The sequence below is a fragment of the Triticum aestivum genome, chromosome 7D (genome assembly GCF_018294505.1).
Source record: "Triticum aestivum cultivar Chinese Spring chromosome 7D, IWGSC CS RefSeq v2.1, whole genome shotgun sequence".
Lineage (NCBI taxonomy): Eukaryota > Viridiplantae > Streptophyta > Magnoliopsida > Poales > Poaceae > Triticum > Triticum aestivum.
In genome coordinates this window covers 47961850-47973180 of record NC_057814.1, presented here as the reverse complement: position 1 = coordinate 47973180, position 11331 = coordinate 47961850, and the positions used below count along the sequence as shown (strand labels likewise).

The following is an 11331-nucleotide window of genomic DNA, read 5'->3' as shown; positions in this document are numbered from 1 at the left end:
TCCTTTCAGCCCCCTCACTAGAATCACTTGCGGGTACTCAACGAGCCGACCCGACTTTAGTCACCACATGTGTCATGTATATAAAGTATATAGTATATACCCGTGATCACCTCCCGAAGTGATCACGGCCCAGTAGTATAGCATGGCAAACGGACAAGAGTGTAGGGCCACTGATGGAACACTAGCATCCTATACTAAGCAGTAGGATAGCAGGTAAGGGTAACAACTGTAGCAACAATGACAGGCTATGCAACAGAATAGGATTAATCGAAAGCAGTAACATGCTACACTCTTCTAATGCAAGCAGTATAGAGAAGAGTAGGCGATATCTGGTGATCAAGGGGGGGGGCTTGCCTGGAAGCTCAGCCGACAAGGAGGGTCGCCGGTGACGTAGTCGTACACAGTGGCATCAGTGCCGGTCTCGGGGTCTACCGGAGAAGAGGGGGAAGAAACAGTAAATACGGAGCAAACAAAGCATCACAAAATATAACAAGGCAATACGCGGTGCCGGGGGTGATCTAACGCAGCGATAGGTAATACCGGCGAAGTGGGAAACATCCGGGAAAGTATCCCCAGTGTTTCGCGTTTTCGGACAGGTGAACCGGAGGGGAAAAGTTGCGTGTTTGCTATGCTAGGGATGGGTGGTAAACGAACGGACCACGTATTCGGATTCGTCTCGTCGTTCTGAGCAACTTTCATATAGAAAACATTTTCATCCGAGCTACGGTTTATTTTCTATGAATTTTCAAAGATTAAACCATTTTCTGGAATTATTTTTATTAACAGAAATCTATTAATGCGTCAGCAATGCATCAGCATGACGTCAGCAGTCAGCTGACCCGTTTGACTAGTCAAACGGACCAATGGGTCCCACCTGTCATAGACAGTGGCCTTAACAGAGTTTAATTTCAATTAATCTAACTAATTAGATAACATGGGCCCACTGTGAGTGAGTAATCAATTTAAATTTATTTAAATTAAGTAATTTAATTAGTGTTAGGGGCGAGGCCCACTAGTCAGTGGCACTGGGCTGCCCAGTCAGCACATTGACTGGGTCAACTTGGTCAAGGGGGGCGAGCGGGGGCCACTGGGGCCACCGGTCAGTGACCAGGGTGGTGGCCCCGGGCGGCCACGTCAGCGGTGGTGGTGGCGCGTCGGCTGGAAAAAGGCCAGAGAGGGCCTCCAGACCGGCCGTTTGAACCTACGAGTGCGTGCTGGCGTCGTGCACGCGATGGTGAGGACGGCCGGCGCCAGGGACGGTCCGAGCATCGCCGGCGTCGAGGTTTGCGGTCGCCGGAGTTGGGCGAGGATGCAGTCGGCGACAGGGGGCACGAACGGAGGCGTGAGTAGGCTCTTTCAAACGCCGGGTCGACGCCGCGTCAAGTGGTGGTATTAGGCGATGCTGGGGAGGCCGGAGCTGGCCGGAGTAGCGACGGGGGGCGGCGGTGGCGCTCAGGCCCTATTCGAATCATGGCGGGAGCGACCTAGGGGGCGGTTGGGGCTGCAGCTTGGTGCTGCGCGTCTCCTGGAGCACTCCAGTGACTTGCGCTGGGGCTCGGAAGCGCGTACGGCGCGCGAGCGGCGGCCATGGCGGGCGGCGGAGCTCACCTCCGCGGGGACGGCGACGGAGCGCGCTAGAGCGTGAAAGAGAGGGAAGGGAGCGTCACGGAGGCTCACCTAGCGGGCACATGGTGGCCTCGTGAACGCTTAGGAGCAGCAGAAGCGGCGAAGCAGGGCGACGGTGCTCGTCGGAGCCGAGGACGATGACTTGGTCGGGGCGGTGCTGTAGCGGGCTTCAGCTCGAGCGGGTGGTCGGGGTCGTAGTAGTGGACGTCGACGGCGCGTCTGAACACGGTGGCTCGTCGAGGAGGTGCAGGTGGCTACGTGGGCGAGCAAGCGGAGGCGACGGCAGTGGCCACCATGGCGGAGAGGAGAAGCAGCAGCGCGTGGGGGGGAAAGGGGATCTGAGAGGAGAGGCGTGGAGTGGGAGAGGGATCGAGGCGCGCGCGTGGCGGCCTTATCCCCTCGCCGACGACGGCGAGTGGGTTCGGCGGGGCTACGCCCCTGTTCCGACCCCGGTCAGGGGAATAGGGAAGGGGACGGGCAGGGAGGATCTGGGCTGGCTCGGGTGGTTTAGGTGGGCCGGCCCAGGTGGGTTAGGTCCAAGGGGGTTGCTGTGTCTCTCTCACTTTTGTTTTCTCTAACAGTTTTCTTTTTACTTTTCTTTTCTGTTTTATGTCTAGTTTCCTTTTATTTTAGTTTCACAAAATACACAAATGGTTCCTAAATTGGTATTGCTATATATACTACTGCCACATTAATTTGGGTAACTAAATAAAATAGTTTAATATTTTAGTTATTGTAAAAGGCATTCAACTAATTGTTTTTGCTACTGTTTAAAACATTTTAGAGTATTTAAACCTTTTATAAAAGTGTGATTTCTCCACCATACTTACCTATGCATTATTTGGCTCACCCCGAACATTTTAGTTTTAATATTTGAAATTTTTTATTGTTTGCTTGATTTTGAATTTGAATTTGAATCGGTTTCGAACTAACGCGAGATTAGCAACAGTAATCGAGGTGATGCAGCATCATTAGTAGAGGGTTATTGTAGCTTAATTATCCGGGCGTCACATTTAGTTAGAAGGCACTTGTGCTAAATAACTACCTTGTGACTTCATATGAAGCTTGTGTGGGCCATATATAATGCTTTTGTGAGTTTGTTGTTCATATGAAGCTTGTCTGGACCATATATCATGCTTTTGTGAGTTTGTTGTTATGTATGTGATCCTTATAGAGTATACAAATTGCTCTAAGTGGATATTACTGTTAACGAGGCTGATAATCCATTTTTGCCGAGAGCACCTCTCAACAAAGATACCTTTTCCAAGAAAAGCTCTGAGCACCTCTCGACAAAGATACCTTTTCCAAGAAAAGCTCTGAGCACCTCTCGACAAAGATACCTTTTCCAAGAAAAGCGCTCGGCGTAGAGTGTAATTTCAGCCGTGAGTGCATGCTTGAGTAGAGGAGCTGGTCAATTCGAAGAAGGGATGGAAACGCAAAGTAAAGCTTCAGAGACTGGCCGCACCTGCTAATATATGAGTGGTTTGCCAAAAGCTGAACCATAGTGTGCCACTTGGCACTTCACCAAACATGGCATGACCTTTAAATAGTCTGGACGCTAGACATAACATGATTTCTAAACAGTTTGCACACTTGACCAATCATAACTAGTTAATTAGCTGGACATCTACAGCATGCTACTGGGATGGGGATGACAAACCGATGCAGTTGAACTCAGTTGCCATCGTACATCATATCATACTTTCTTGCCATGGGGGACCAACCAACAATAAACTGCACAGTGCAGAAACCAAGGTTGCAAGTACCATCACTTGTCAGGGATTTTCTGGGCTTGAATTCAACACAATCTGCATGACCAATACCTGCCTTTGAGTAGGCTTCCACCGAAACCGTGAGCATTCCCTCACGTTCCACACAAACAACACCCCTTTGAAGGACAATACGACCGTCTGGATTCACTTGCAAACGACCTTCTCCAGAATCAAGCAGCACAATATCCTCATCTATGTCAGCAGTACGGGCAACCACACGACCTCTATAATCACCAGGCCATGACCCTTTAATAACATCAGCAGAGATGATAGTGGCTGCAACCGTTCTGGAAAGTAGCGCAGAGGTGATCTCTAGTGTGCAAAAAATTACCAGCCCAACGACGACAGGCAAGCTCACCATATTCTCCAAAACCATATCCATACTCAAACGCTCGAGCCATCAATGTTTCATCTTCACACTCTGCTGTGCCCTTCACTTTTAGTTGAATCTCAAAGACAACAGGGTCGATCAACGCAATTGGGCGACACGGGCCAGTCAATTGCAAAAATGAATCCTGCAAGCATCATTTGTTACATATCCAAATTAGTACTTGACCACCCTATAAAGTCAGTTTCTTTTCACAATTACACAATGTTGTGACAACCACACCTGCCAGCACTCAGACACCCGTGTCTTTTTCCCTTTTTTGGATTTGAGATTGCTGTTCATGCCTGACTGACACTTGGGACACCTAAACGGCTTAATCCTAAATCAGATCCATGTGTCCATGCCTGAGCAACACAGGTACCACCACCTTGGATAAAACTGGGGTGGATTCAGCCTATGGTTGTGTGCTTACACTTTAATAGGTCGAGGACGCACAATAGGCACTTTGGTAGCTCATGGTTGAAATTATATACTGTTAAACAGTTGACAGAGTAGGATGTATTTATTCCAAAACATTATTTGTATTTTAAATTTGAAAATGAAACCCGATTAACAAGCGACCAAACATCTCCTCTGCACCCATATGTAGGCAGCCAAGAGGCTGCTTAGCATGGCCTTGTGTCTAGAGATACAGGTCAAGTCTGGATGAGGAAGATAACCTTACCTTAGTACGGAAAAGACACACAGGTGCAGAGGACAATACTAGATTATGTTAAGTTAGTAACGGCAGCATGAGAATTAAGAAGAAGAAAATTACCTGTTGAGTGAGAATTTGGGGGTCATCCCTTGTCTGGCTGAACAGAAGGTTGCGATTGCGATCCAAATTGTCTCGAGCGGCAATGAAGCCATATACCTCCACTGGCCACCTGATTCTCCAAATTTCATTCTCCATGACTTTGATGGAGAAGATCTGCAAGAAACTGAAGGGGCCAGCATGTTCTGGGATGGTTCCATATGTGTAAAGTGTGGGAGTCAAAAAGGCTGCAGCCAAACAATGGGAAAGATACAAGTAATTAGCTCTTGCCACACGTCTTAATTCAGGTCAACAATATTAAACTGACCAAAAAAGATCCCCTTTCTAGTTAATTATACTAAGTAGAACTCTAGAACAAAAATCAAGATACTCACAAGCAAAGCTTTAGGTAAGGAACAATGTAATGTACAGAAGCATAATAGAGTAAGAAGAAAAGAAGAGCATGAATCATATAAGTAGATTACTGTAGCCTTCGAAGGAGCCAAACTTGCGGCCCCAAGTGCATTCCCAGAAACGACGGTACAAAACCACATCTTCTTCCTCGTCCTTCAACATGTCCCTGTATGACCTGCCTAACCCAGCTTGCTTGGGAGTAAATATTGTGTCGTTCTTTGCTTGTTTCTCGATCCCACCATGCATCGATTTTTGTACTTCTATAGCATCAAGCTGTTGATCAGTATCTCCAGCATGCTCATCACACCTGAAAGGGAACAAGCTCAATGAGTAAGATAGTAGTACAATTTTATCTTTATTAGAACTACATTAATATTGTTCTCAACGGTGATTCTGGTACGACAACTAATACATCTGTGAACAAAATTCAGCGCTCTCCCAACATACTATTCCACAATTCAGTTCTGTTTGAGATACCAATCAGGAACCAGCCATCGTAATATCGCCATTATATTGACACTTACTCCGCAATTGGTACAACAGGACAAGCCTAAAAGTAATGTCAGTGGTGAACACAGCGTGGAGACTAAACTTGGGGGCTTTCTTTCCCTGGACGGGCGGTGGAAATCAGGAGGAATGTTAGATCCAATTTCAAAGTGGCTGCTTGAAAGCTAGTCATTTCCCCATGCTTTTGCGTTAGATTTGATGGCGTATACAAGATTGAGCTGGGAGTCCCAAGATTGAGCTGATTTGCAAACCAAGAAATACACCCGTAAGCTGCCGGTGATGGGGAAAAAGGAAAAAAAATTCCGCCCTAGAATGCTAAAAAGAGTTCTTTTTTTTTTGAACGAGCGCGCAGGGGAATAGATCTACAGTAGTAGATAGAAAGCTCAAGGGGGGGAGGGAAGGGGGATCTCACCCGGTTTCGCCGGAAGATGACTCAAGAGAGCTGGCCTTGCGCCGCCCTCGATGGCGTTGGGCGTCCCTGCGGCGTCCCTGAAGCTCCTGCTTGGCGTGGGCCAGCTCGGAACGACGGAGATGATCTCTGTATTCGTGCGGACGGCGATGATCCTCGGCGAACTCATGGGAAACAACATCTCGAATCTGACAATCGCCGTGGGTGCATACGAAAAGGTAGCGATGGTCGCCCGCGGCGGGGCTAGCCATTGGGGAAGTTTTGGCCTAGGGTTTCCTCCTCTCGTCTCGCTGCGGGCTGCGGCGGCTTAGTCTCTCGAGAATAGATTGGGGAAAGTTAGGGGGTGTTTGGTTCAGAAGTCCTAGGACTAATAAAAGTCCCTCCCGTTTGGTTCTTAGAGACTTTTTCTAGTCTCTGGAACTAAAAGTTCCTGAACCAAACACCCCCTTAAAAAAAACTCTACTCTGGCAAGTGTGGTTTTGTAGATCGGCGCCCGTTCGTTCGTTGCGCGTTTCACCACGAGCGGTTAGCACAGGAATGTGCCGGCTCAAAACGAACTACTGCTAATCATGTCTCTCCTCCGTTTCCAAATAAACTTTCCATACTTCTATAAAAAATACTTACAAATCAATGAGCATTCCTAAAACTAAGTGAACTGTGTAGTATGTTTTGAACTTCCAAGGTCACAACTTGTACTCCCTGCATTCCTAAATATAAGTTTTTTTTAGATATTTCACTATTAGAATACAACACGGAGCAAAATTAGTAAAACTTTACTCTAAAATATGTCTATATACATCCGAATGTAGTCTCTATAATGAAATCTCTAAACGAACTTATATTTAGGGCCATGGAGGTGCGGTAGATCTCCACCCTTGTCGGTGGGAGGGCTCCTGCTCCATTTTTAGATGTATTTTTTTTCAGGATTTGTGTCGTGTTTAGGAAGGTGAGCTGGCGGCAACTCCTTGAAGATGGAATAATGTCCTCCCCACCTAGCACCCATCCGCGCGGTGCGTCTAGCGTCGTCGGAGGGCGTGCGAAGGTGTGTGTCTCTAGCGGATCTTGCGGGATGCAGTCAGTGTTTGTTTTTCGCGTTGGACCACTGAACGACCACTATCGTTGTTAGAACGAGCTGTTGGTTTTTTTCTACGGAACCGGCCTAGCCTCCTCCATGATAGCCATGAAGCCTTCATGCACGTGTCCATAAGAATCATCGCCCAAAGAGCTACATTCGTCATCAATGAACTCTTGAAGTGATCTGAAGCACATCAAATCGCACCGCCTTGCATGCATGACAAGAAACAACCTCGTCGTCCAACGGAAGGCCCGTCCGAAGATGAAGCGCCATCATCCATCGTAGAAGGACTAGAAAAAACTAATCTAACTACAAGCCGGACCGAGGCACTAGGACTAAGGGCATCTTCATCTGGACTAAGACAAATTTGGCCCCCTCAAACGTCCGTGGATGCGCCCGGACAATGTCTGCCGTGTCCGTTTTGACTCCATAGTTATCCATCCGTGCAGTCATGTCCCTCACTTTTTTCCTTATACATCCCAGCACATGCATGTGATTGGTGAAGAAGGAGAGAAGGGAAGAAAAGAAATAATAAAGAAAGAAAAAAATGCTCCGTGGTGGGCCAGATCCTATTTGACAGACGCAGAACAACTGACCGGACGCACTTGGGCACTCCTAATACTCATCTCATATACAAGGGCAATGCGAGGAGTGTCGGACAGCCCGGGCAATTAAAGAGACTTTAAAGGATACGATTGTATCAAATTTCTTCTACTCTCATGTCAGATCCGTCCGATCAATTTGAAGAGTCCGGACGTAGATGTTCTCACCTTCCTGCCACCGGCTGCCTAATCGGCAGAATGAGGGGAGGTGTATCTATGAACTAGCGGAGGAGCGTGTGTGAAACGAAGGTTCGATCTAACCGGCACCACGGAAAGGGAAGAGATAGATCGATTCGGCTTCTACGATAACAATAATGTATATAAGACAAGTAAAAACTGCACCAGAGCTCGAGAAAAAGGCGAAAACTTGAGGAGAAGCCAGGATAGAATTACCTGTGCTGAGGTCCACGCAGATCCGCCTCCATGTTCCTCGCTTCGGAACCAAGGTCCGGTTTTTCCTTTCTTCCCTGCGAGAACAAGAGCCGCGCAGACAGGGCAGCAAACGTGAGGGCTGCCGGCGTTAATAGTAGTACAGTATATGTGTACATATATATACACATATATAATATGCATCGGCATCGATATAGGAATCCTTATGCTTCCAAATTCGGAGTCGATCGTCCAGGAGCTAGTAGTAAAACACAATTAAAATTCCTTCCAAAGTCGGACTCGATCGTCAAGGAACTCCAACGCATCCGCCCGTGTCTATTTGGTCAAAAAGGATTAGGACACCGGCTAAACCTAAATCTCGTCCGCTCGATGTTCGTGTGGACGCATTTCCGATCTATATTTGCGTCTGATTTGTGTCCACACGGACACTAGACCGACGTGCCGCACGTCATCTAATTGTCCACCTTGAGCTCGCGCGGTGGCCGCCCAACCACCACCGCGATCATAGTCCATGCCGCCCACCTATCTCGGGACCCGCATGGCAGCGGCTCGAAGCGTCCAGAGTCCACACGTTCTTTTAAATGGCAAGCATGCTTTGGGGGGGGGGGGAGGACCTTACCCACTTCTCTTCCCCACTTCCGTCCATATCTGGCCACGCGTTCCCCCTCGCGGCCGACAAAAACTCTAGCTTCCCTCGCCGTTGACATGGGGTTCTTAAACAAGGGCAAGGCCAAGCACGACTGTGAGGCTGGCTCATCGCGTGGGACGGCCGGCTTCACTTCGGTGCCCCGGGGGAAGGGGGACGGCTCGCCGGCCACGCGACCGGCTGTACATCCCCATGCACCGCGCACAGTACCAATGGGAGTACAATGTCCCGCTGTCATGGCCGGATGTCAACCTCCCGCCTGGCTGGCATCTCGACCCCCACTGCATTCCGATGCCGGCCGTGCCCCAGACCGAGAGGGCGCGTGCAGAGGAGAAATGCAAGCGGCGTGCTCTCCTCACGCGGGAGCAGCATCACAACCCGGCACACGCGCCAGGCTCCCTGAACTGAGATGTCTGGTTCGCCGCCAAGAACGATGTGCGCCACTGCGGCACCGTCGAAATCAAGGCACGTCCTCCACCACCGTCGCCGATGGTGAGGGGAGAGGACAAGGAGGCGGAGGCCGCATACCAAGTGGCATTGTAGGAGGCCTTGGAGCCCGCTATCTATTGGGAAGTGTAATAGAAAAAAAAACGTCATACGATCACGGTCCAGGATCACCATGAAGATGCATAAGGGGTTTAGATCAGATTGTAACCAACTCCGAGTTGCCGCGGAAGAAGAGTCGGTGTAAATCGTATTTGAAGTCCCTCGAACCACTCACAAATGGCCCCTCAAGCCGAAGACCGAAAGCACGACATCTCTGCAGTTTGCAAGCATACGGTATTTCACGATCCAGAAGTGCTCATCAAATTTCAGCACCGCTTCCCTCTTGTCATTCAAGGAGCTACTAGCAATAGAATACACTTAACCCGCAAGGTTCGTCAAATTTTATTTATTTATTATATAATAATACTATTTGATAGAAAGAAGAAAATTTTCGGTCCGTCTATGCTTCTTACAGTAGCCATTTTTTCTTAAAAAACAGTAGTATAACGCAGATGACCACATGCACTCACCCCATGAACTCACGTTCGTACACTGTACCTTCATAAGCGAATTTGAAATACTGAGCCGACACAATATCCTGAGATTAACGATGTCACTGTAGGCGTATGAGAGAAAAGTGGTTACACGGGATTGAAGAAACGCTTATCGACATTTCTTTTTACTACTAAACTAATGACTTCTTACGTTTTGGGGGAAGCACTAGCTGCTCCTCACCACGACAACGGGGAAGGCAGTGCATGGGGCACATGCAAATGTGACGAGTAGCCCGTGTGACGGTCAGACGATGTAGTCTTCATCCTGTTCATGCTCGTCGTCGCCGAGGTGTGAAATGAATTTTTTCAAGAGGGGGAACGCCCAATGGGGCGAGATTCGCCTCTGTGAATGGCACCATGTTCATGTCAAATGTGTGTCATCTGATGCGCTCTTGGGCGACCACCAACGCATAAGGACGATCCTCCTTCTCATCGGTGATGAGGGAGGCGTCCTCGTACACCATCCACTCCTCCTCTAAGAGCGGCACCAGTCCGGCCGCTGGGGAAGTGGCATGGCAACAGGGAGGAAGAAAGTGCCTACGGGCAGTGGTGTTGGAGTGGAGGTTGTCAGCTATTCGACCATGGCGACGACCTTTTTTATATCTGTGGAGGCGGGAAAATGTGGCAGGAGTGGCTGCCATTAATTGCCACACTTCTCAACGCCATGGTTGTCATGACTCGTAGTTATATGAGAGTGGGGATATTTTTTATTTAACTTTGCATTCATGCCTAGGAATGTAGGGTGAAATTAAATCTTCGTTCAAATCACTAAGTCAAATTGCATTCAAAGATATAATTTGACATGTCCTTTGCTCTTATTTAGAGCTTTAGGTTCATTTTCAAATTAGTAATACTACGAAGGACTTTAATGCTAATATCATAACTCAATATGAATTGGAAATGCATTCATAAATAATAAACAATTGAATAATGGAAAATCGAACTTTATTAATAATTGGCAATAATACAAAGTTATGTTAAAAAAGAATAAAGGAAACTTTATTCAAAGAATACAATTACAGTTTCTTACAAAATAATGAACTTCAATAAATCTAACTATTTTCTATCCTATGTATATCTTCAAGATCCTTTTGAACTTCTTCATGTCCAAAACTTGCAAGAAGCATCAAAGACAAAATTGTTGTTTATTATAATGTAGGAAATGGAAATGCGTAATTATATTTAGGAGCTAGCACTTTGGATATTTGAAAATTGTAGTAAAATACCATTAAAAGGTTTAGGTTGACTAAAGAACCAGAATTAGCAAAGTGGAGCAGCCAACCAACATATCCAGAACTTAGAAGAATCAGCCAAGTCAAGCGTGTCAAACACAGAGACAAAGCCACTGTAGCAAAACCAACAGAAGGAGTTCAGCAAAGCCACTACAAGATGAACCTAATCAGCACTAGCTCCATGAATTCCTAAAGCCCTCGGATTAGTGTTTAGTATCATTAATTGATTATTAACACTATAGTTGATAAATTGTCAATGTGACAATAGGAAAAGCCAATATTTAGCACCAAGAATAAGCCACAAGGAGATAAGCATCAAATCCAGCAGGCCAGGGTGCAAGTACCCAAGCATTTAGCCATCCAGATGCTTATAAGGTTAGCATTAAGGAGAGCTTGCTAGCAATAAGCAGTTGTTGTCACCACCACCACAACCAGAGCACCATAGTCGACAAGACCACACATGCAGCATAACAGTCGCAGCTGAGTCACATGTCCAT

The 11331-nt window shown here is 47.3% G+C and overlaps 1 protein-coding gene across 2 annotated transcripts; it reads right to left on the bottom strand.

Annotated features, from left to right (window-relative positions):
- Positions 1-3067: 3067 nt before the first annotated feature.
- Positions 3068-8108, bottom strand: LOC123168868 (uncharacterized). Of its 2 annotated transcripts, none has more exons than XM_044586731.1 (4): positions 7920-8108; positions 5005-5240; positions 4544-4767; positions 3068-3913 (listed from the first exon to the last, which is right to left on the bottom strand). In XM_044586731.1, the coding sequence occupies exons 1-4, from the start codon at positions 8084-8086 to the stop codon at positions 3656-3658; spliced, it is 885 nt and encodes a 294-aa protein (XP_044442666.1). In that variant the 5' UTR covers positions 8087-8108; the 3' UTR covers positions 3068-3655. The 2 variants fall into 2 exon arrangements, with proteins under 2 accessions (XP_044442666.1, XP_044442665.1); XM_044586730.1 differs by lacking the exon at positions 7920-8108 and adding an exon at positions 5853-6199.
- Positions 8109-11331: the final 3223 nt, after the last annotated feature.

Coding starts and splice junctions, on each gene's coding strand:
- LOC123168868 (XM_044586730.1), bottom strand. CDS start 6,100: ATGGCTAGCCCCGCCGCGGGCGACCATCGCTACCTTTTCGTATGCACC. Junction 5,241..5,852: donor TCATCTTCCGGCGAAACCGG/GTGAGATCCCCC, acceptor GTTCCCTTTCAG/GTGTGATGAGCATGCTGGAG. Junction 3,914..4,543: donor CCCAAATTCTCACTCAACAG/GTAATTTTCTTC, acceptor TGATGCTTGCAG/GATTCATTTTTGCAATTGAC.